This window comes from Drosophila bipectinata, chromosome 3L (assembly GCF_030179905.1).
Source record: "Drosophila bipectinata strain 14024-0381.07 chromosome 3L, DbipHiC1v2, whole genome shotgun sequence".
NCBI lineage: Eukaryota > Metazoa > Arthropoda > Insecta > Diptera > Drosophilidae > Drosophila > Drosophila bipectinata.
This window is the reverse complement of record NC_091738.1, coordinates 10,258,606-10,281,683: the sequence shown is the minus strand read 5'-3', so window position 1 is coordinate 10,281,683 and position 23,078 is coordinate 10,258,606. Positions and strand designations below refer to the sequence as shown.

The 23,078-nt window shown below is 47.0% G+C and overlaps 4 protein-coding genes across 5 annotated transcripts; 2 read left to right on the top strand and 2 right to left on the bottom strand.

Annotated features, from left to right (window-relative positions):
- Positions 1-207: 207 nt before the first annotated feature.
- On the top strand, positions 208-8,099 carry Ltn1 (E3 ubiquitin-protein ligase listerin). The gene is made up of 12 exons (XM_017248439.3): positions 208-334; positions 398-1,191; positions 1,253-2,471; positions 2,530-4,064; positions 4,125-4,308; positions 4,372-4,647; positions 4,707-5,141; positions 5,215-5,326; positions 6,830-7,041; positions 7,310-7,501; positions 7,558-7,725; positions 7,787-8,099. Exons 1-12 carry the CDS (start codon positions 287-289, stop codon positions 7,844-7,846), a joined length of 5,235 nt encoding a protein of 1,744 aa, XP_017103928.2. The 5' UTR covers positions 208-286; the 3' UTR covers positions 7,847-8,099.
- Rcd7 (Reduction in Cnn dots 7) lies at positions 5,143-6,767 on the bottom strand. The gene is made up of 3 exons (XM_043209781.2): positions 6,366-6,767; positions 5,721-6,304; positions 5,143-5,665 (listed from the first exon to the last, which is right to left on the bottom strand). Exons 1-3 carry the CDS (start codon positions 6,659-6,661, stop codon positions 5,337-5,339), a joined length of 1,209 nt encoding a protein of 402 aa, XP_043065716.1. The 5' UTR covers positions 6,662-6,767; the 3' UTR covers positions 5,143-5,336.
- Positions 8,100-8,785: 686 nt separating the features above from the next.
- Positions 8,786-14,138, top strand: Dred (Dctn1-related). 2 transcript variants are annotated; one of them, XM_017248449.3, is made up of 4 exons: positions 8,786-9,440; positions 9,509-9,688; positions 9,830-11,708; positions 12,329-14,138. In XM_017248449.3, exons 1-4 carry the CDS (start codon positions 9,081-9,083, stop codon positions 13,933-13,935), a joined length of 4,026 nt encoding a protein of 1,341 aa, XP_017103938.2. In that variant the 5' UTR covers positions 8,786-9,080; the 3' UTR covers positions 13,936-14,138. The 2 variants fall into 2 exon arrangements, with proteins under 2 accessions (XP_017103938.2, XP_070136570.1); XM_070280469.1 differs by lacking the exon at positions 12,329-14,138 and adding an exon at positions 12,259-12,315 and having other exon boundaries at positions 8,939-9,440.
- Positions 14,139-16,322: 2,184 nt separating this feature from the next.
- Positions 16,323-21,658, bottom strand: Cpr76Bd (Cuticular protein 76Bd). The gene is made up of 6 exons (XM_070280349.1): positions 21,515-21,658; positions 19,218-20,843; positions 17,501-19,157; positions 17,095-17,450; positions 16,785-17,031; positions 16,323-16,720 (listed from the first exon to the last, which is right to left on the bottom strand). The coding sequence occupies exons 1-5, from the start codon at positions 21,518-21,520 to the stop codon at positions 16,786-16,788; spliced, it is 3,891 nt and encodes a 1,296-aa protein (XP_070136450.1). The 5' UTR covers positions 21,521-21,658; the 3' UTR covers positions 16,323-16,720; position 16,785.
- Positions 21,659-23,078: the final 1,420 nt, after the last annotated feature.

Genomic DNA, 23,078 nt, shown 5'->3' with positions numbered 1-23,078 from the left:
CAAAATAATTTGAATTTAGCGCCAAACCAAACCAATCTTGGGCTGTGTACACACTGGCTACGATATCAGTTTGTCTCTTTTTTCAGCCAGGAATCTCGTTTTGATCAGAAAACTTGAGATGTAAAATTTTGTGTTCTAATTAACTAATAAATTAAATTTTTTATTTAATAAATAAACTTTAAATTACATGTAAATTAACACCTGATATTTCGTTATCGTAAACCAGCTGATTTCCAACCCTGGTGTGCCACGTGCTATCGATAGACTGTATTTAGAAGAAGAAGAAATGGGTGGAAAGACAAAACAAGCACCGCGCACCAAAAATAATGCAAAGGTAAGGCGTAATTGCCATTCATTATACAATCTAGCATTAATATAATGCAATGCCACCCATCAGCCGTCGAGCAGCAGCCGAACAGCTGAGCTGCTGGGCAGCTCCACGCCCATTTTCGTGGGATTTTCAGCGCAAGCGGATGGCGGTGGACTGGTGCCATTTGCTCCGGGATTCGCCAGCGCTGAACAGATGCCGGATAGTTTCGATGCGGCGATCGATCCCCAGACTCAGATCATTCTCCGGAAGCTCTCAAAAAAGGACCCCATGACCAAAAAGAAGGCACTACAGGAACTGCATGAACTCATAGAACAGTCTGACGTGGATTCACTGAAAAACATTCTACCCCTGTGGCCGAAGTACTACCTGAACCTCGCCAGCGACCCCGAGCACAATGTGCGCGAACTTACGCAAACGGTGCTGCAGTTGCTCATGGCCAAGTGCAAGAAGGCGATGGCTCCGTACCTGAAGTTGCTCGTTCCCGTTTGGCTAGGCAGTCGCTTCGATACCTACGCTCCTGCGGCCAGCATAGCCGGGCAGTCCTTCAAGGACACCTTTGCGGGGAATGCGAATCGGACTCGGGAGGTATGCCTGCATTGTCAGGTGGAGATATTGGAGTATGCCACCCGCAACCTGACCTTCCACACAGCTGCCACTCTTTCGATTGGAAAAAGTCTAACACCCGAAGAGGCGGAACAAAAGTACCAACGGGTTGTGATTAGCAGTCTCAAACTTTTATCTTTCTTCTTGGAGAAAACGTCACAAACCGAGGAGCTGAGCCAAGTCAAAGAAGGATTTGAAACGCTGGTGGCGCATCAAAAGTTCTGGAGCTTTGCCAAACACAAAGTGCCGCCCATAAAGTAAGTGTTAGAATGGTGGGAAATAAACAGATAATATTAAATAATTGTTTATCCCTTTTAGGGCCGCCTGGTTCGAGTGCATCTACCATATCCTGCAATCGGTTCCCCTCTTGGATGTGATCTTACCTCAAAAGTCCCAGCTTACGACCCTCTGCTTTCAATTCATAGACGACTCTGATCCGGTTGTGGCTCCCCAAATTTGGGGCTGCGTTTTGTTACTTCAGAACAATTACGATGACTGGTATGCCTCACTCAACATACGCAAGGCCCTGCTACCGAAACTGTCCACCCTGCTCCGCAATGGCTTCAATCGCAATGCCCAGGCCATTTGCCCTAATCTGCTGCCTTTTCTTTCGAAGATTACACCTGCGTCCCTGCAGGATCTGGACATTTACGAGTTCTACCAACGCTTCTTTGATGACATGAAACTGGGCATCACGGATAAATTCGATCCTCCGTTGTCCAAGTCCGATTGCACAGTTATCCATAATGCCTACTTCGAGTGTCTGCGTTTTCTGTTCCAACAAATCAACAACAAAAAAGAGAAAGAATCAAAAGACGAGGAGTTTGCCATTAAGCTGCTAGAAACGAATATTTTGGAACCCATTAGCTGGCTGCTCAGGAGCGACAGTGCCCATGTGAAAAACTTCTTCCAGCATAGCTCTGCGTTGGTTGCTTTCTGGGATCGCCAGATCCACAATAAGCTGGACAACGGTGGTCTGTACGCCAAGCTATTGAATTTATTTTGGACTAAGATCTTTGAGCTGGTTACCAAAGACCTGGCAGCCGAGGAGGTTGATGAACAGCTCCTTTCTCATGTCCTCTTGTTAGTGCTGGATCTGCATGTGGCCAATCCCAGCCTGGAATCACCAAGTGTCAAGTTTGTGGAGCAGCAGGAGGAGAAGATTGAAAAGAGTGAACCCACAACGCCAGTTAAGAAGGCCCAAGAGGCTGCTGCTTTCATACAGAAGGAGCTTAAGCAGTTGGTTGTGAAGCTGGTGAGGATTTGTCTGGATAAAGCAAGCGGTAGTGGGAAAGGCAGCTCTGCCAACCGATACGTTGAGCAAGTTCATACCCTCACCAAAATGTTTAGCGATGTCAACTTCTACAAGAGCTTTACCGACGCCGGCGAGTTGAGCAGCTCCTTGGACAGATTTGTCAACCTACTGAGTCAAGTGAACGATGGGGCGGTTGAATCGGTTGTGGAGATTGTGTTTGAGATTCTGCCCCTCCTAGAAGCGGATCAGCGGTTTGCTTATATTGAAAAGAAGCTTCTGAAGGTAAGCTTCTTGAAAATAATAGGAATGTTGTTTTATTTTTATAATATTTCCCTTACAGCTTCCTCAGAATCGAGTCCAGAACCTTCTTCTTCACCGACTCCTATCGTACCCGCTCTGTACCGAGCCTGCTGTGAGGCAGATGCTTAGTAGTCCGGATACCTGCGCCGTAATTGCCCGGATTGCCGAGGAAGTTGTGGTGGACAATGATAGGGATAAGCTGAACCTGCTGCACAAGTGCTTCTTCCAAACCGACACAGGAGACATACTCATCAATGGTGGGACGGTGGACAAAATACTGCTGGCCATGAGCGGGCCACTGGAGCAGCCAGTGAAAGACAACACGGTGGAAGTGTGCGGTAGCTTTTTAGCTCAAATAATGCCTGTGATTTGCAACAATGACAACTCGTCGTTGGAGGTGCGGCAGAAAGTCTTTCTGAGGCTCTACAAGTTCAGTTTGGAGCATCAGCCGGAGGAATATCTTTCCGAGGACACTCTCTGGGAAATCACCACGTGCTGGCAAGATGCACTCTCCAGCAAAGATATTGAAATAGACGATGATATGCTGAAGACCTGTGCCAGCATAGTTGAGGATTTGGCCAAAACTCTGGGAGTAAACGCTGAAAACTTGGATAGCATGGCGGAGGCGATGGCCAAGTTTGTGATCTGCTCCACGGAAAATATCGAAGATGAGGAGAAGCGGATGGATCGGATAGATGAAACTATAGCGGCTCTCCTGGAATCTCCCCTGAAAACACCCGAAAATGTTCAGCAGTTTGAAAACCATGTGGTTCTATTGGAGTCCTTGGCGGGGACAGTCAGCGCAGGAGTTGCCTTCGATAGCGCATCTATGGAATCCAAAGAAATATACCCCTTAATCCAGCGCTCAACCATCAACTTGGCCACTCTCAACAGGCTGGTCTTTAAATTCCCATCGGCCAAGCCTCCCAACGATCCCGAGGATGAACTAACCGAAGACTATTGTGATCCCAATGCTGATGTGCTTAAGAAGTGGAGTGAACCTCTCATCGCAGAGGTGCTCCAGTGCATTCGTGTTGCAAGTGCTGCTGAGATCTGGCAAAAGCTCTGCGATTTGCCGACTGCCACCGACGAACAAATTATCATTTTGGTTGAAAAAGTGTCCGACTTCATGTGCAATACCAGCGAGTTGGTGGGAATAATTCAGCAGCGCCTCAGGCAAGATGCCGTGGCACAACCCAGTGTGATAGGCAGCCGTCTGTTGGGCTACCTTATACATCAGTATGCCGATTTCGATGAGAGTGCGCCCCTTCTGCTGCACGAGGACCTGTCCGACTCTCTGGTGACCCAGGGCGCCCTCAAGGTCTATGTGATGGCTCTGCAGTTTCTCCTTCCAAAGCTTTTGCAGAAATCTATTGGGCTTAGTTCGGCCATTATGCGAACGGATCCACCAGAGATTTGGATCAAAGCTGCCGTTTTCCGCGCTCTACTCCTCAACAATTTCGAGTCCGATGTGAATGAGCAGTCAGATCGTAATATCATTGTCTCGGCGGTGCAGTTTATGACCAGTATTGGAGAGAAACAGAGTGTCCAAAAGGACTTGCTGCATTACAATGTGTAAGCTTATAAAATATTATATCTAACTTTTCCTATTCTTACTCCATTATTCTTTTAAAGCGATCTGAAACAACAACCCTACGAATCTGTCATAAACACCGTGGAGTTCATCAAACTACTCACCGAGGTCTTGAAACGGTTTCCCTACGAACTGAGCATCAAGAATTGGGATGCCATTCGGATAGGCCTCAGTTCTTGGGTGTTGACTGTCTCCAAATCCATTACCCAATATGAAGATCCTAAGGTGAGTTAACATACTACTAATGAGAAGTACTTTCTTAAGATAATACTCACATTCTTATTGCAGACTTGCCTATTTGTGGTTTCTGTTTATCAATTATTTGCCGCCTTGATTGAGTTTATACGATCCGAGAAGCAGAAGAGTTCCACGGAACTGCTCAAAAATATGATTGATGAATGGGAATCTCTATTCGCCAAGGAGGTGAATGTGGTTCTCTTCAAATCCTACTACCAGTTGACCCACGAGACGAGTGTAGAGCCAGGCTTCCAAGCTTGCTACGATGCCGTACTAGCGCATCTGACTCCCACTCTGGAGTTACTGGACTACAGCTTTGTTTATGCGGTAATTTTTATAATAAACATATACCTTAGAGCCTTTTATAATCTTTCTTCTTTTTTCAGTTCTGCAAATCCAATAGTAACATCACCCTGGATCATCTCTGCAACTTCCTGTTTAAGCAGCTGTACAGTCTCCAGCACTCGGTTCGAGTTAGTGCTGTTTTTGCCTTGAAACAATTGACCCCACACTTCGTGGCCGATGACATCGAACTGAATGAGAAACAAAGCGAGAGCTTAGATGCCACTACCACGATCTCCAGATGGCATTTTCTCAACCGCTTCGAAGACTACCTAACCCGTTACGATGCCTTGATACGGAAATATCTGGAAGAGTTCACTTTCAAGCTGTCAGAGTTGGAAGATCTCGAGCCCATTGATAGGCACGATGCCCTCAGCTACCTCTTTCTGTGGGACTGCATCATCAATGCCTGCGCCAAGTCCCCAGTTGCCCTGAGAGCTGTCTACACCAACTGGTTGAATGATAACAAATACGAAGAGGTGTGAAAAAACAATTCTTAAACATTACTATTGATTTGGGAATGCACTCTAAAATTTCGTCATTACATTACAGAATTTCCTACACTTCCTATTCCGCGCCATGCCGGTGGACATTCTAAAAAATCACGGTGCCAAGGTGCACAGCAACGGCGTCTACAAGGAGCTTAATTGGTCCCAGTTGAAGGGTGAGTTCTTCTAAGCAATCAGGGTCTCCTCCGAGCCGGTGTCGTCCAAGACGTCTGGCAAGTAGTCCTCGCCATAGCCATAGTCGTCGAACTCGCCATATCCGCCTTCCATTTCGCACATCTCCTCCTCTTCGGGGATATCCGACACAGATATGTAATCCGACAGGGGCACAAACTGTTCGGGATCGTCCTCTCCCATCATTGGGCGCTGGACAGGTATCTGTTGTGGCGCCAAGTAGATGTTCAAGTTCGAGATGAACTTGTTGATCCAAACGGTTAGGTTGTTGGCCAATATCCTTTGGTATTCGCGTAGGTTACTGGTGGTATAGAACTCTTGATCTGAGGGATAAAATTCGTAAGGAACTCAATCCGATCCTAGTAAGACAAATATTACCTGTAAACTCCCTTAGACGCTCCAGGATGACACAACATAGTGGCGAATTCTCGTCCACAATGAACTGATCGTTCAGAAGGAAATCCTTCATTTCCTCAAACAGGACACAGATGATCTTCTGCATTTGCTTGCGTTGACGCTGCAGGATGCGCTTCTTGAGACCCTTGCAGCGTCGTTGGTGCACACGCTTGGCCGCTCGTCTCTGGCGCATCTCCTCCTCCATGTACTCCACGGCCTTTTCCATGGTCATGGCCTCCACTGGGGGCTTGGGCTTCATCTGATTCTCTAGGGCGGCCAGTTGCCGTGGCTCGAGCACCTCTCTGAACAAGTTAAAGGTGTCCATAACTCGTTTCGGATGTGGATCGGCCAGACGCTCGATACGAGCTGTGCACTGGTTGACGAAGATCTTCTTGGTGTAGTAGCGCGCCTGCTTGCCCAGCTGGGGCGAGGAGAAGTCCTTTTTGGGCGTGGCCAGGAAGCAGATGTGCTCATCGCGCGACAGCACATCTCTGTCGATGATGATCTGGCCGGTGTGCTGGCAGGGGACATAGCAGGGATGGTAACGCGGACAGACGCAGATGAACCTGCATATTTTATATTTTTTATAAAATTTGACTTCCTACCAAGCCATAGAATCATTCGAACCTATACAATCCTTGTGTTTCGTGACCAGGGTACTTGACCAGCCGTTTGATGTGCTTAGCGCGAGCCTCACGAACATGGACCATGGCCAGGCGGGCGTTTAGCTCGTCGGCCACAGTCGGCCCTTCCTGGGCCGGATCATCCTCCTTTTTTTTCGGTTGCGGGCGAGTGTCGCACTGGGCCTTTAGGAAGTTGATGGCTTCGGCCACGGTCTTTCGTTCGCTTTCGAGGTGGATGCGCTTCGGTGGTGGCATTTCGGAGGGCACCTCCTTAAAGTTTATCGGTTTCTCGGAAGGCATGATCACAATACTTTCGACAAAAAACCAAAAATTAAACAAAAACAATTTTTGGGAGCAGACGATCGAACGATACGAACTCTATGCTATATTATTATTTGACTGGAGATGATTTGAAAGCCAACACACAGCATAGCATGATCTCATAAAAAAATATTCATACTTTTACAGATCAACAGTTGCCGCTGGATAGATATGTCTGCCACCTGTACACGGAAGTGTTGCGGAAGCTGCCGGCCGTGGTGCGTCGCTGGTGGAATGCCACCCAATCCAGGCAGAAGAACTTTGTGGATAACCTCACCACCAACTACGTGAGCTCCCTTATCTGCACCGAGGAACTCAAGGCGATTGCCAATCGTAAGGAGAAGCACGAAAACATGCAGGTGGGTCTAGTGGTTGATTGAAGATGGTGGAGTCTTCTCAGTCTTGGAGTACTTCGACCTCCATGTACGAGCGTAGACCAAATGCTATGATAATGAAGATCAAAAGTAGGATAATGGTGGTCAAACGAAAAACGTCAAGGGTCAACATTTTAAGAGATTAAAGGCTATCCTTTTGCAGATTTCTCAAGTCCTTTTAGGGAAAGCGATGATTCAGCTACAAAAGCACCGATTACTGAGAATAATTGTTTCAAAACTATATATTTTTTAGGTCACAGTTCACGCCTCCACCCGTGAAGTCCTGGCTGTTTATGCCATTGACGAGGCGCGCATGGAACTGGTGATTACCCTCGCCCCCAATTATCCTTTGGGGGCTGTAAAGGTAGAGTGCGGAAAACAGATTGGGGGAAGGGCCTCCTCTCGCAACGTGGGCATGCAGTTAACCATCTTCCTCACTCATCAGGTAAAATAATATAATATTCTGGCATTTAAAAATACTGACCAGTTTAAATTTTGAAGAATGGCACCATTTACGATGGCCTTACCATGTGGAAGAACAACCTGGACAAGAAGTTCGAGGGAGTGGAGGAGTGCTATGTATGCTACACAGTCATCCACCAGGACACTTGCCAGCTCCCAAAGCTCACCTGCAAAACCTGCAAAAAGAAATTCCATGGACCTTGCTTGGTTAGTTTCTGATTACATTTCAAAAAGGGTTTATTTTAACTTTTTATTTCTTTCTTTTTAGTACAAATGGTTTACCACCAGCAGCAAATCCACCTGTCCCATCTGCCGCAATGTCTTCTAAGCGGCAGATACATATATGTATGCATGCCACGGTTCACCTTTAGCTGGAAGCACGTATTAAGCAAAAGGCACAAACACCAAATCCATACACTTAGGCTACGAACTATGGTCTCCCCTCAAATTATAAATCAGCAATATTAATAAATTCGTCAAATGTTTGAATGTTCATCGATTGTATTTAGACCAGGGATAAAATTGATCAGAAAAGATTGTATATAAAATAAATAAATAAAACCCTAATCCTTAAAATAAAACTACGTAGAAATTTATTTGAAAACATAGCAAGCTGGCCGGCATGTGTATCAGGTTTGGTTGTGCTTTCCAACTGGTTTCATCAGTCTCTACAAAATCCGGATTCAGAGCTACACACAAATACGAAAAGCGCTCTAATACTTTGTAAATTTTCCATCTCTTTTCGAGACATTTCTAAGAATAGAACTCTCCAAGATGAATTCCCGTATCGGAATAATTGGACAATGCCAGTTTTGCCAACGGCTGGTCGGTATCGATATGCGTCCCGTGGATGACACTGAAGTCCAAAAGGCCCGCAGTTTGGACCAGCAGCGCGAGGAAACTGTAGCCAAAGTGGCCGGGTCTAAAGAGGCTATTCCGGAACTGGATGAGAAACCAGGATGCAGCGGTACTCAAGCCGTGAAGAAAGCTTCTGGCGGAAAGAAGAATAAGAAGGAGCTTCTGGATCCTTTGAAGAAGATTACTGGTACCATTATGCGATTGGTTAAAGAAGAGTTCGGTCGTTCACCGGAAGATGAGGGGTCGCTGGAGGTTTCCCGTGCCAATGCGGAGGTCATTATGACCATGCTAGCCGAGGAGGAACGCATTGTTGAGGAAATTCGCTCCCAGGCTTCTTCATTTTCCAAACGTTTGCCCAAAAAATAAAAAATTGTGATTCCCGTTTGTCGTTATTATGAGCATTGAAACCAAAGCCTTTGTTTTCATTGAAACCCACGTGCTGACCTTTCCCATAGGCCACCTAACCGCCCACTCTAGTACGAACCACCCTTTCTTGAGGCTCCGATTGCGCCTGCGCCCGGAGGAACCCATTTCCTTTTGGGGTGGGGCCCACGCAACACATGACGAATCGGTTTTTGCTCAGCAGTGCACTTTTGCAAGCTGTTAACTGGGATTACACACGCTATTGCCATCGGTTCATCCACTTGCTGACACCAGTCCGGACTACCAGGTCCGCAAAATGACGTAAGCGCCGCTTTTAGACGATGAGCCCCCGGGAACCGAAGCCAAAACTTGGACAGCGTGTTGAGGTAACGGGTAAAAATTTGCACGGAACGGTTGCCTATGTGGGACGCACAAACTTTGCCGCCGGCCTCTGGATCGGCGTGATTCTGGACGAGCCGTTGGGCAAGAACAATGGCACCATCCATGGCAGCACCTACTTCAAGTGCCCCACCAATTGCGGCCTGTTTGTGCGCGCCCAGCAGCTGGTGAGGATTGGCGAGGGCGGAGTTGGCGAAGCGGATAATCAAAAATCCCTAGAAATGCAGCGCGACGGTGCACGAAGTAAACTCACGAGGCGGCCTGCTAGTGGTGGTGGAAGTGGCAAGTCCGTGGATGAGCCAGTGAGTATCAGAAGTGGGCCAGTTGGCGGATATATGTAGACATGTATGAAAAATTTTACTTTGCGTAGGATAATCAGAGGGAGCAGATGGCTAGTTCCTCCGGAAAAACGAAGGCATCTTCTGCCAATCCGGGCTCACCGCAAAAACAGTTAAGGAATCCAAAGTCTTCAAGGGATGAGACGTCCGTGGCCAAAACTTCGGGCAAGTTTTTGGTCAATCAACCCATGCAGCCCCTACAGCTTCCAAGGGTGAGTTTCTGAAGCGTATTTAGGTCAAGTATTATTTTGAAAAGAATATCGAAAAGAGAGAAGTGTTTTTATATATTAAAAATATTATTTATTTTTATTATTAAAAATATCTTTAAAAATATATATGTATTTATCCCGTAGAACCCAAATATCTCAGATGGCCCATCAAGTAGTCTGGAAGCGGAGAAAAATGAGAAAATTAAAACCACTCCAAGTAAGGCAACCAAGGAGACTCCTCCACAGGAAGAAAAGGCTCCTCCAGAGCCAGTGAACAAGGCTGAAGATCCACAGAAAGATCAAACAGAAGGAAAGAGCAAGGAAGATGTCAAGCCAAGTCAGCAGTTGGCCAACAATCCTCTCCAGACAAGCACACTGGGTGATTTGCCAGCGCAGTTGAAGCCTCCGGCCATGACCTGCAACCAAAGGCGGTCCACATCCTACACCCAGTTGCGGCCTACTAGGATTAGCCAGCCCAAGCCGACAACGGCCCAGGCTCAGAGCTCCACGGCCCAGTTGACTCTGGCCATGCCGGTGCCTCTGGCCCTGGCCCCCAAGAGGAGCAAAACGAGCATGAGTCCTACAGGCTCCGTAAAGAGAGCACCTCCGGCAGCCTTTGTGGAGCCACGCTTCCTGGAGATCCTAAAGCCGCAGTTCACTCCTGGAACTTCACTTCGTACACCCAGCACAGTGGCTCCTCCGTTGGATAGCCCGGAACTCCGACAGCTGAAGGAGGAACTTCAGCTCTTGAGAGTCCAAAAGAGCGAGGACAAGCTGAAGCTTCTGGACCTGGAACGCATGCGGATTCACAACGAACAGTTGATGGAGTTCAAGTCGCAGATAATGACCCAGCAGGTGCTTCTTCAGCGGGAGCTACAGAGGTCCCGTCACGAGCTGAGAGAAGCCCAGGATGCTTCGTCGAAGTTCAAGAGGGAACTGGATGAAATAGCCGAGAGTATTGAGTTGCTTACCTTGGACAAGGAGATGGCGGAGGAGCGCATGGAGACGTTGCAAATCGAACTGGAAATGGCTCAGGAGCGCAACGATGAACTCACCCTGGATGTGGAGATCCTGAAAGCCGAGCAGGAGGAACAACAGCAAGATCCGTGCTTCGAGAAGAACGAGAAGCAGTCCTCGTTAGGAGTGACTCCACAGTCAGCCGGAGAGTATCTCCGTCTGGAGCAGTACAATCAACGACTCCGGGAGACTGTGATCCGCCTAAGGGACACCCTGGCCGTGGAGAAGCAGATGGGTCAACGCACAAACAAGGAACTGGAGACCAAGCACTCGGAGATCAACGAACTGAAGAGCATTAAGGAATTACTCAGCCGACGGGTGGATCACATGGAGGTGCAGCTGATGGACTTGAAGGAGCAAGTGGATGCCTCACTCGGTGCCGAGTCGATGGTCACTCAACTGGCTGCTCTCAAACTGGAGCTGGAAGATCGTGTCAAGCTCCTCGAAGAGGAGGTCAACGAATTGGAGGCTCTGGAGCAAATACAGGAGCAGCTCATCGAAAGCAACCAGGAGCTGGAGGCGGATCTGCGCGAGGAGATCGACAAGTTGAGTGGACAGGTAAAGATCCTGGAGCAGCAGAAGAACGCCGCCATCGAGAGTCTCTACGATCGGGATGTGACCATTATGAAGTTTCGGGATCTGGTCCGTCAACTCCAGGAGCAGCTCCAGCTCCGGGCCGACGGCACTCTGTCCATAGAGGACTTTAGCAGCGCCAACGAGTCCCAGCAGGAGGAGACCTCCAACCAGAGCCAGACGGACTACCAGCACATCTTCAGCGTGAGCAAGGCCTACGGTCGGGCTTTGGAGCAGCAGATCAAGTCGGTGGAGATGCGCCTACAGCGTCAACACTTGGAGCACGTCCTGGCCTTTGTTCCGGAACAGTTCCTGCTGCGGGGCGGGGAGCATGATGTTGTCCTGGTCATCCTGCTGCTGGAACGAATGAACGAGAAACTGACCATCGTCTGCCAGGCCATCAACGAAAAGTTTCCCACGGCTTGTGAGTTTGGTGAGTGTTCTTAGGGGATTAGTTTCTAAAGGGAATCTCATTTGTAATGTAGAGCTGCAAACGATTCGATCTTAAATCGATTACATCGATGTTTTTGAGTTGAGCGAGAACATCGATTCCTATTTTAGGGAATCGATGCATCGAGCAATCTGTCACTTTAACAAAGAAAACAACGCATACTTTTCGTTTATGCAATCCAAAATTGCAAATAAAATTAAAACCCCAATGTCGGATGCCATTATTGTGCTCCGACAATATTTAGAAGCCAACCACGCGACGCCAAATATAAGCCCGTTAGACTATTGGAAGGTTTGTTGTTTAGATTTCATTTTGTGATAAATCTAGTCTAATTTGCAATTCTAAATATTTCTTACAGGTGCAAGATATTAGGATGGAATCTATAAAAAAAATAGCTTTAAAACTGTTGATCTCAAGAACTCTGTATTTATATTATTGTTTAAAGGCTTATGTTTTCCTCTACAATTTTTGAGCATATATATTTATATATTTATTTTTTCGATCTAAATCGATTTAAATCGATCTTTTTCAGAATCGAATCGAATTTACTCGATTCACTAAAAGTAGAATCGTTTGCAGCTCTATTGTAATGTTTATACCAGGTCGTGATGCCATATTCGAGGGCTACTCCGTGCAGCGCTACATCTTTCGATCGCAGTGCCTGTATCTCCTCAAGAGTCTCCAGCTGGTGCTGCAGCAGTTCCGCCACGGACTCAACCACTGCGACTACGAGTTGTGCACCCACGCGGCCATTTACCGCAGTGATCTGGAGCTGCAGGAGCAGCAGCTGGACGAGTTTGTGCGCCTACTGAAGACTGGCCAGCTGGACGAGCACACCAACTGTGAGCCCATCCAGCGGGTGCTGCACTACATCAACGGGCTTCACCAGAATCTGATGCCACCGCAGACTCTGGTGGAGCTGCTAGATGAGAAGCAGCTATACGGAGCTCTAGTCGAGGTGTACGAGGCTGGCTTAGATGCCGTCAATGCCAATGCAGGACTGATGCACACCATCATCCAGTTGGGCCACGAGCAAACTGCCTCCTTCCTGTGCATGCAGCTTCTGATGGAGCAGAGCTGCGCCCAAAAACAGAAGCTGAAGAAGCTGCAGAAGAAACTCCAGAGTGGCGGCAAGACGGCCGCCTGGACGGGCATGCAGTGTGCTCGGTATCAACGTATCCTGGAGGCAAACGATGCACTGGGCGCTCTTATACGTCTGCTGGACGCAACTGCCCGGGAGGCCAGCAGAGAGTCAAATGGGGGCATTGCCCATGAGAAGCTGTGGAGGATGCTGGTGCTGAACTACAACAAGTTCGCTCCCAGCCAGGACACCCCGGAGCCCAGGGAAGTGGATGCCTATAGCCAGCACTGCATGCAGCTGCTAGAGGAGCAACTAGATGAGCTCTTCACGCTGCTGGAGTCTACGGACGTGAACACGGAGTATGTGCGTCACGCAGCCACAAACACGCTCCAGGAACGGGCCGCCCAGGTGAAGCGGCACTACGAGGACGTGAAGACCCTGGAGCTGACTGTTTCCGAGCGGGACAAGGAGATCAAGTCCTTGAAGTACTTGGCCAAGATGAAGCAACAGGACTTCTCTGAGATGCAGATCCGCAAGGAGATGGCCGAGAAGCAGTTGAGCAAACAGTGTCATGTCCTAGTCGGTTTCGCCGAGGCTGTGGAGCACCTGGAGCAGTCAATCCTAGTCAAGGAAGCAGCTCTGGGACACGCATTGAATGTTCTGGGAGAGAAGGTAACCAGTTTGGAGCAGGCACAGCAACACTGGCGGGAACAGCAGCAGGCGGACAGTGCCTGTGTCACCAGCACCACGATTAGCTCCAACCGGGAGATGAACCTGCTCCATCAGGCCCTTCGGCAAGAGCGCACCCTGCGCGTCAAAATGCAGGGCAGTGAGCTACGTAAAAGCTTGGCTTCCTTGGAACCGCTGCATGTGCCACAATCCGGCAGCCTAGAACTATCCAACCTGGAGCAGGAGCTGCGCTCCCTGAAGAACCAATGGCTTCTGGCCCACCTGGAAATGGGCTCGGCTGGGAGCCAACGGCGATCGGATGTGGAGCTGCAGGGTAGCCGCGTCCTGCGACATATCTTCCAGACATATTGCACCCAGCATCCGTATCGGGCCAAGAACACCGACTTCGGGCTCTTCATCACAGAGGATCTGCGGCAAGCATTCGGGCCAAACTTCTAGAGTTTTATGGTGTAGGTGGTATTCCAATAGTATTTTCGGTCAGAACAAAGGCTTATGTGATTGCTGCTTATATATAAACACTATCAATAAAGGGGAACTAGTTAATCCAGGACTAATTACGAAATTAGTTATCTACTTGTATTCGAATAAAACTGTACAATTATATACACATTATGGATATGTTTGAGTTAATCGGAAAATAAACAAATTTACATTACTATTTAGATGAATTAAAATAAAATTCGTTTATTATTAAAATTATGAATGATACATTTACCAATATTCAGCAAAGCCCAGGCTATACTTAAGCCTTTATATTGTTATTATTATATTATGTTATTATAATTACAATAATATAAGACGGGTAGTTATAACAGGCCGGGTAGTTGGTTCTTCAGTTCGATCCTGAATAGGTGCGATTCTCGATCAGTACTTCCCTCAATGCAGGAACGCATTGACCTCCGGGTGGCGACCACATCAGCTGCTTTTCCTTGAGGGTTCGATTTTCCTTTCAATGTTCTATTCGGTTCCCCTTCAAAAATCTGAAAAAGAGTAGAAATGACCATCTGAGTCACCCAGAAGGCTATATCTTGTCCAAAAATCATCCGATTCTTCAGCGGAATACTTTAAATGACTCGTGGATTGATTCTCCACTAATCTGCATTATAATCCAGGAACAAAATATTTTTTAGATTTTTTGTCAAAATTTCTAGGGGGTCCCCTTCAAAAATTTGAAAAAGAATGAAAATGACCATCTGAATCACTAAAAAGGCTATATCTTGGCCAGAAATCATCCGATTCTTCAGCGGAATGCCTTAAATGACTCGTGGATTGATTCTCCACTAATCTGCATTATAATCCAGGAACAAAATATTTTTTAGATTTTTTGTCAAAATTTCTAGGGGGTCCCCTTCAAAAATCTAAAAAGAGTGGACATGACTATCTGAGTCACTAAAAAGGCTATATCTTGGCCAAAAATCATCCGATTCTTCAGCGGAATGCCTTAAATGACTCGTGGATTGATTCTCCACTAATCTGCATTATAATCAAATTTTTTAGATATTTTCTCAAAATTTCTAGGGGTCGTTTTAAAATATAATATAAGCCTTTTCCATACATACATATATACCCCCAGAAAAGGCTATATCTTTGGCGACAATCAACCGACTCTTAAGCGATTCTAATACCTTTAACGATTTTAGATTCTCCATAAATCTCCATAAAAACTATACCAATACACTGATTTTTAAGCCATTTGTTTACCCCACTGTGCCCAACAGAAAGAGGAAACAGATAGTTGAATGCTTTAAACTTATCGCTTTTTAATTTTAAGCAACCAAAAAGGGTCAAACATAATTTTTTTTTATCCACGATCTTCCTGGCTTAAAAATGTTTTATCTAAATAATTTAGCTCCTTCTCAATACTATTCATCTCCATGTTGAAGAAGTTCATTATAATAGCGGTATCGCCGCGAGATAAGCAAAAGAAGATCAACTTTTGGAATTAAATACTTCATTTTCATATCTATTTCAAAGATCTGCTTTATTCTGTCCTCCAGCAAATCAATTTCCTTTTTAGTCTTCTCGAGGTTGCTAGATCCCTTCAATTTTTCAATCATTGACGCCAATACCTTCCAAATTGATTCAGCCTCATCGGCCAAATGTTGCAATTTTTTATCCAATACTTTAAAAAGTGCAGTAAATGTGAATACTCTATCCATTTTTGTTACAAAAAATATACATATGTATATTTAAAATGGGAGCAATATATTTTGTGAACTGTTCTCCTTTAGCGTTCGGGATCGTTTGAATTTATTGACACTCGGTTGAAGTTGTGCTCCTTTTAAAAAGATGTTTGTTTTCGACATGGTTACTGGGGTTGTAACCTAACACTCAACTTATGTAAGTCTCAAGCCTCAATTAATCAGTGAGTCCCTTAACCTCTAAGTCTTTGGCATGTGAACTGATTTTGGTCTAAAAGGATACTGTTTCACCGATTCACTTCAAACAAGAATTCCCTTTTAGAGTACTTTCTGGAGGATCTTGTGGGCCAAAAGTCCTCCGCGGGTGACAATCTCCAAAAAAGGCTCACTCCGCAAATCCCTCCATTCCAGAATCATCGAAAGCCCTCTAGTTATCCTCTAGCAACTTTTTTGGGAGTTCCTTTTCAAGAATTGTGAAAAATGCATGGGGGCATTACTATTACCTATAAATGCAGTATCTTTGCCAATATTCATCAAATTCTTGAGAGGTTTAGTAGAGCGATTCTTCACCAATCTGAATCACTATATGACCCTCTTAAAAAGCTATATCTTGGCCAAAGTCATCCGACGCCTACGAGATATACCTCAAAAGATTGGTGGTCCCCACTGAAAACACAAATGATGTTAATCTCATTGTCGATCACTATCGACGGTTGCGATCCTAAATGTCGTTTATTTTGAAATTAACTCTTTACAAAATATCATATACAATTCGCAATGTCGTTATGTACAGTATGTATATAGTTTTTATTTTCTGGGCAATAAGAGAGACGCGCAGTTTCGAGATGAGAGGAAGAGCAGCGCAAGCAGTTCAATTAAAAACGAAACACTTATCACATGAGCACAAAATCGGGGTAATCCAGGATTTAAGGGGGGGGGGATATATACCATATATATGTTGTTGGTGTTGATTGTTGTTGTGGGATTTACATAAATACGTTTAATGTTTAATGAGAATAAGATTGGATTTTAGGCTATTTACAGTGGCTGAACGAACCAAACAATTAGCGACCCCTGAAAAGCTTTAAAAAATTAAACAAATTTAATTTATTTAATTAACAAAGTATTTAATTTATTCCTAGTTACCTCACGACTTGGCTTCCGTTTCACGCTTGGCCACAATCTTGCCCTGATCGCGACTGTTGATGACCTCGGCGTGGAAACCCGTCTCCCAGTCGGCGTAGTACTTTACGGTGCGGACATTTCCGTCGGGCTCCACCAGGGAGTACTCGCCCTTGACCACGTCTCCGTCCCGCTCCTCCTTCTGGTGCTTGTTGTCGCCGGTGTGTGGATCGTTTACGGCATACTCGAAGGCATAACGAGGATGAGCATCCTGGAAGGAAGAATAGTAATCATTCACTGGAACTCCGTAGTCATTCTTTGGCTAAGAACTTACAAAGTGCTCCAGGTGCTTCTCGGGCACCACCTTCAGCAGAGCTGGCTGGGCCACAGGGGCGGATTTTAGGTAGGCGGTAGCCGCCAGCGGGGCGTGACTGCTAAGAGCCGATACACTGGGAGCATAGCGGTAGAAACCCGCACCCAGAGGTCCAATGCCACCTTCTCCATGGGCGTAGCCACTCAACGAGGAGTCCAGGTGTCCCAGCGAGGCGGTAGCTGGAGCCAATCCGGATCCGTGGGTCAGCAGACCCTGATAGTTAAGGGCTGGAGAAACGGCAGCATGTCCGAGGGAAATGGCACCGTAGTAGCCACCATCGTGACCTCCACCAAGACCTCCACCCAGACCAAGTTTACCTGAAAGAGATTCGTAAAATATGGAAGAATATCTGTGGCAACATACTCACCCGCATGAATGCCATAGGCAGTGCTGCTCGTCAACTTTCCTCCCAGGGAATAGGCAGGAGCAGACGTCAACTTGGTCAGAGGAGCTCCCAGCAAGGCTGCTCCATGTCCGTGGCCACTGATGCCATAGCCGACGCCCAAGCCCAAACCGATGGGAGAAGCCACCTTTGCGATGGCAGGTCCTGTGGTGATGTGGCTCACTGCAGGAGCAGAGTATGTGGTGGTCACCTTGGCGATGGCAGGAGCCGGCTTGGACACATACTGATGGGAGACAGCTCCGGAGCCACTAACTCCATAGCCAGTGGCCACTTTGGCAATGGCGGGAGCAGCAGAGTAGGTGGACAAAAGAGGTCCCGAGGAGATGGCGTGTCCTGTTGATATGTGGCTCACAGCTGGAGCTGCATAGGTGGCCACTTTGGCTATGGCAGGAGCCGCTGCAATAGTTGCCACAGCTGGCTTGGAAACATACTGATGGGATACCGCACCAGAGCCACTGATACCATAGCCGGGAGCAGCCGAGATGGTGGAAACTGCTGGAGCACCGTAGGTGGCAATTTTCGAGATGGCCGGAGCAGTGGAGTAGGTGGAGATGGCAGGAGCAGCATAGCTAGCAACCTTTGCAATGGCAGGAGCAGCAGAGATGGTGGCTACTGCTGGCTTGGACACGTATTGATGAGACACAGCACCGGAGCCACTTACTCCGTATCCTGTGGCCAATTTCGCGGGCTGGAGAGTCAAAGCAGGAGCTGCTGGTAGGTAGGTCTTGGAGATTAGAGGTGCCACAGGAGCCACTGGAGCAACAGCGATGGCCGGCTTGGACACATACTGATGGGAGACGGCGCCATGGCCTGATCCTCCATAGCTCGTGGCGATCTTGGTGAGAGTGGGAGCAGCGGAGTAAGTAGAGATGGCCGGAGCAGCGTAGGTCGCCACCTTGGCAATAGCAGGAGCTGCCGATATAGTGGCCACTGCAGCTCCCGAGCTGTAGCCCAAACTACTTCCTCCATAAGAAGTGGATACTTTGGTTACCGCAGGAGCAGAGGAGTAGGTGGAAATGGCAGGAGCAGCATAGGTTGCTACTTTAGCAATGGCAGGAGCTGTGGCAATTGTGGCCACTGCCGGTTTGGACACATACTGATGGGAAACGGCACCATGGCCGGATCCTCCATAGCTGGGAATCTTGGTCACTGCTGGAGCCACCAAGGCAGGAGCCGCGGCAGGGTAGGCGGCCACAATCGGCTTGGAGATGTATTGGTGGGAAACATCCGCCGCCTGGCTGTAGGCGATCTTGGTGGCCACCGCTGGAGCGGCATAGGTGGCTATTTTGGAGACGGCAGGAGCAGTGGCGTAGGTAGACACTGCAGGAGCAGCATAGGTGGCCACCTTGGCAATGGCGGGAGCCGCAGAGATGGTAGCCACAGCTGGCTTGGACACATATTGATGGGACACAGCTCCGTGGCCAGATGCTCCATAGCCGGTGGCCAGTTTCGTCACCACTGGCGCTGAGGAGTAAGTGGAAATAACCGGAGATGCATAGGTAGCCACTTTGGAGATGGCAGGTGCGGCTGAGATGGTGGCCACTGCCGGCTTGGATACATATTGGTGGGAAACAGCACCCGAACTGTATCCTGCCCCGCTACCACCATAGGAGGTGGCCACCTTTGTCAAGACTGGAGCAGCGGAGTATGTGGAAATGGCCGGAGCAGCATATGTAGCCACTTTGGAAATAGCCGGCGCAGTGGCGTAGGTTGACACTGCTGGGGCGGCATAGGTGGCTACCTTTGCAATGGCTGGAGCAGCCGAAATGGTGGCCACAGCGGGCTTCGACACATACTGGTGCGATACCGCTCCAGATCCACTAATACCATAGCCAGTGGCTACTTTAGAGACCAGTGGTCCGGACGAGTATGTGGACACAGTGGGTGCAGCAATGGCGGCTATTTTTGAGATGGCTGGAGCACTGGAGTAGGTTGATATCGCTGGAGCCGAGTAGGTGGCCACCTTAGCGATAGCAGGAGCAGCGGCAATGGCCACAGCCGGTTTGGACACATATTGATGGGAAACAGCTCCGGAACTATAGCCCAACCCACTGCCTCCATAGGAAGTGGCCAATTTGGTAACCGCCGGAGCGGAGGAATAGGTGGAAATAGAGGGAGCACCATATGTGGCCACCTTGGAAATGGCAGGAGCAGTGGCGTATGTGGACAGGGCTGGAGCAGCATAGGTAGCAACCTTCGCAATAGCAGGAGCAGCAATTGCTACTGCCGGCTTCGATACATACTGATGGGAAACGGCACCAGAGGCAGTGCCTCCGTAGCCCGCGGCTATCTTAGTGACAGCTGGGGCTACCAAAGCAGGACCCGGATACGCGGCCACAATGGGCTTGGAGAAGTACTGGTGGGACACGTCCGCCGCCTGACTGTACTTGGTGATCGTGGGAGCGTAGCTGGCGGAGTAGCCTGTTCCGTGAGAGGCGAGCAGGGATGAGGTGGTCGCCAATTTAACTGCCGGAGCCGAGTAGGTGGATACCTTGGCAATGGCTGGCGCAGAGTAGGATTCTGACGGCGAGTATGTGGCTATCTTCGCGATTCCGGGCGAGATCTGACCGTAACTATAACCGGGAGAGGAGTAAGTCTCCACCTTGGAGTATCCAGGCGTGGCCTTGGAGTATGTGTATCCGGGTGAGCTGTACGTCGCCACCTTTGTGGTCACTGGTGGGGCATAGTAGGGAATGCTCGAGGGAGCTGGGGAAGAGTAGGTGGCCACCTTGGAAATACCCGGAGTGGCGGAACTGTAGCTGTATCCGGGTGAGGTGTAAGTGGCCACTTTGGTGAGACCCGGAGACGGCGGCAAATAGGCGTTATCCAGCTTGGGTGCCGTCAGCAAGGTTTTGGTCAGGGCTGGGGAGACCAGGTTCTTGATCTCTATTCCGGATGGCACCACAGTTGCGTACTTGGCCGCCGGAGATTTTTCCGCATAGGTTATGCCTGCTCCGTACTCCGCTGACGGAGTAAACAGTGATTTCTGCACCGGAGCTATGTACTTGTCGATCTGGGTGATGCCACCGTGGGACAGACCCTCCAATCCAACGGTGGACTCGTAGGATGCTCCGCCAGTGCCCACCGAGGTATGCAGCAGCTTGCCGTTCTCCGAGTATGTGGAGATAGCCGGAGTTTGGCTGTACTTGGTTACTCCTGGCGTGATGGAGAACTTCACCTCAGCCGGAGGAGGATACGAGTAGCCGGCGGTGGCCGCGTGGACGCAAGGGAGAATCGGCGGGGCTAAGGTTGGTGAAGGATCTGCCAGGACAGCTCCCAGCCAGCCCAAAAGGGCTATCAAATGGAACTGCAAGGTGAAACGTTTTTAAAGTTAGTGAAAGTTAAAAAATTAAAAGAAACATAAAAAGTAGTTCGAAGGAAAATAAAGGTCCTTTTAAGATATATTTTAAGAAACTTTAGAAGAAATATACGAAAATTTGTTGTATATATTTGAATTATAAGAACAAATATTTTATTATATTTAAATCTTTATTCAAATTTCTTTATTCTATCTTTATTTCAAAAGTTAAAAAAAAAAACTACAATATAAAGTTTTATAAAATATTTTTAAACTAGGATCTGTATTCAAAACAAATTCTTTTTCAAAACCTCTAAGCTACATTTTACATAATAATAATTTTTTAAAACCCTTTCTTGCATTCAAAAATTAAAAAAATTTCTTAAAATTTTTTAAAATCCTGAATCTGTTTTGTGGCTATTACTGTTTAAATTGTTAATGAATTTTTTGTTGGTATAAATAACCTTTCAATTAAAATAATAATCATTTTCTTAACCAAACATATTCAAAACTTTTATGTCCTTTTCCACACATCACTTTAAAGTTTTTTTTCGGTTCAGAAGAAGCTTTTTAAAATATTAAATGACACTTTTGAGATACAATTTAAAAATATCCATAAGCACTTTCATTATCCTTTTAAGAACGTCCATGGGTTTTAATAAATTTTTCGCAGGACCAACCTTCATATTTCCACAAAGTGAAATCACCAAAGTCGATTCAAATTCGTTGGCTGAGGATTGGCCTTAGAGCTTAATGTATCCTTTTCGTATTGCTCACTAGAACCACATTTGCACTTTTCAAAAAAGAATTCACAAGATTGCAATCCTTCTGGTTGGCGGGAAGTATTATAAGAATTGTATATCCTTTGGCTGATGGTGTTTTCTTTTTCACAAACCGCGATCGACCGCGACTCCGGATCGGATATAATTCTACAACGCAACGCCACGGATCGAATCGGATCGGATCGGATCGGATCGATGGGAGATGTAGAGCAGACTGGACTGGACTGTTGGCCAGCCCGGCCCTATAATCGCTTATATACGTTCGGTCAGTTGGCCAGGCCAACAAGAGTCGCGAAAAACGAAACGCGAAAAGCTCGCACGCATGCGCAGCAGCCGCCACGCACCAGTTTGGCGACAAATCGACAAAAAAGTGTATAGCCTATATTGCCTATATATATAGCATATGACGAAAAAAAACGAAAATCGAATCGAATCTGGCTAAAAGGAAAAAAAAGAGCCAAAGAGCTAATATTTTTTTTGACGCGTGCAGATGAAGAACTCTCGTTGCGAGTTAGCTTTGTTCTCTCGAAAAGCTGAAAACTGAAACTGAAAACTGAATCTGAAAAAAACTGGCAACTGAAAACGGCAGTACAACCTGCAACCTGGCCAATTGTTGGGCCCCACCTTCGCTGTTAACGTTTTATTAGATCATACTCTCGCAAACGCCTCGGCTCGGCTCAAAAAAATAAACCGATCGGAAAATTTGCGTGGTGCATTGTTGGCCTTTTTTTCCATCATTTTTTTTTCCTGGCATACCCGTATGCTTTTAAAGCGACTTAATTTGATTTAGATTTCAATCGCGGCCATTGCGTGTAGCTTTGGAAAAAAATAAATGCATACGCAATTTGCTAGGCCCCCCCAAATAAAATGGACAAAAAAATATCATGAAATATAGAGAGCAAGCTATGTAGAAAATAAAACAAGAACTGTGGTATTAATGTCGCTATCAATAAATTTTATTTTACCTGTATGAGTGTGCAATCATGCGTGTTTTATTTTCATTTTCCTTTTTCTACATTTTTTAGCAAAAGATACATATTGGTGTGCGTGTGCCTTGGGCCTTGGTGGTGCATTAGTTGGCTAAAAGGCGCATTGCCACATCATAATCCGATACAATGTGTAACTAATAGAATAGCCCGGCGATATCGCCAAAGTGTTGATTTGCGGGCAATTAAGGTCACTAAGCGCGGGAGTGTAGATTGTAGATGACGTCTAGAAAATGGCCAAAGTAATGGGTTAACATGTCCGATAAATGGCCCGGTTGACATGGCTGATTTTGAAAAAAGTTTAAAAATGATTTATTATAGTTGCCTTTACACGATTTTAAACAATTATTTTTTCCATCTCCGCTAAGTTATATAATGGAAATTACTAAAACCATATTGCCTTTTGGCCAAGTCCAGACATCGCCCACGAATTTTCACCGCAGACAGCCGTTTGGCAGCAATTTAGCGGCATCAGT

Excerpts from the sequence above, each read along its gene's own strand:
- Rcd7 (XM_043209781.2), bottom strand. The coding sequence starts at position 6,661 with ATGCCTTCCGAGAAACCGATAAACTTTAAGGAGGTGCCCTCCGAAATG. Across the intron at positions 6,305-6,365 it reads GAAACACAAGGATTGTATAG|GTTCATCTGCGTCTGTCCGC; the intron begins GTTCGAATGATT and ends TAAAATATGCAG. Across the intron at positions 5,666-5,720 it reads GCGTCTAAGGGAGTTTACAG|ATCAAGAGTTCTATACCACC; the intron begins GTAATATTTGTC and ends TTTATCCCTCAG.
- Cpr76Bd (XM_070280349.1), bottom strand. Across the intron at positions 19,158-19,217 it reads CTGCGCCGGCTATTTCCAAA|GTGGCCACCTCCTATGGTGG; the intron begins GTGGCTACATAT and ends GTCTTGACAAAG. Across the intron at positions 17,032-17,094 it reads AGAAGCACCTGGAGCACTTT|GATGCTCATCCTCGTTATGC; the intron begins GTAAGTTCTTAG and ends TCTTCCTTCCAG.
- Ltn1 (XM_017248439.3), top strand. The coding sequence starts at position 287 with ATGGGTGGAAAGACAAAACAAGCACCGCGCACCAAAAATAATGCAAAG. Across the intron at positions 4,309-4,371 it reads CCCAATATGAAGATCCTAAG|ACTTGCCTATTTGTGGTTTC; the intron begins GTGAGTTAACAT and ends TTCTTATTGCAG. Across the intron at positions 4,648-4,706 it reads ACTACAGCTTTGTTTATGCG|TTCTGCAAATCCAATAGTAA; the intron begins GTAATTTTTATA and ends TTCTTTTTTCAG.
- Dred (XM_017248449.3), top strand. The coding sequence starts at position 9,081 with ATGAGCCCCCGGGAACCGAAGCCAAAACTTGGACAGCGTGTTGAGGTA. Across the intron at positions 9,689-9,829 it reads AGCCCCTACAGCTTCCAAGG|AACCCAAATATCTCAGATGG; the intron begins GTGAGTTTCTGA and ends TTTATCCCGTAG. Across the intron at positions 11,709-12,328 it reads TCCCACGGCTTGTGAGTTTG|GTCGTGATGCCATATTCGAG; the intron begins GTGAGTGTTCTT and ends TGTTTATACCAG.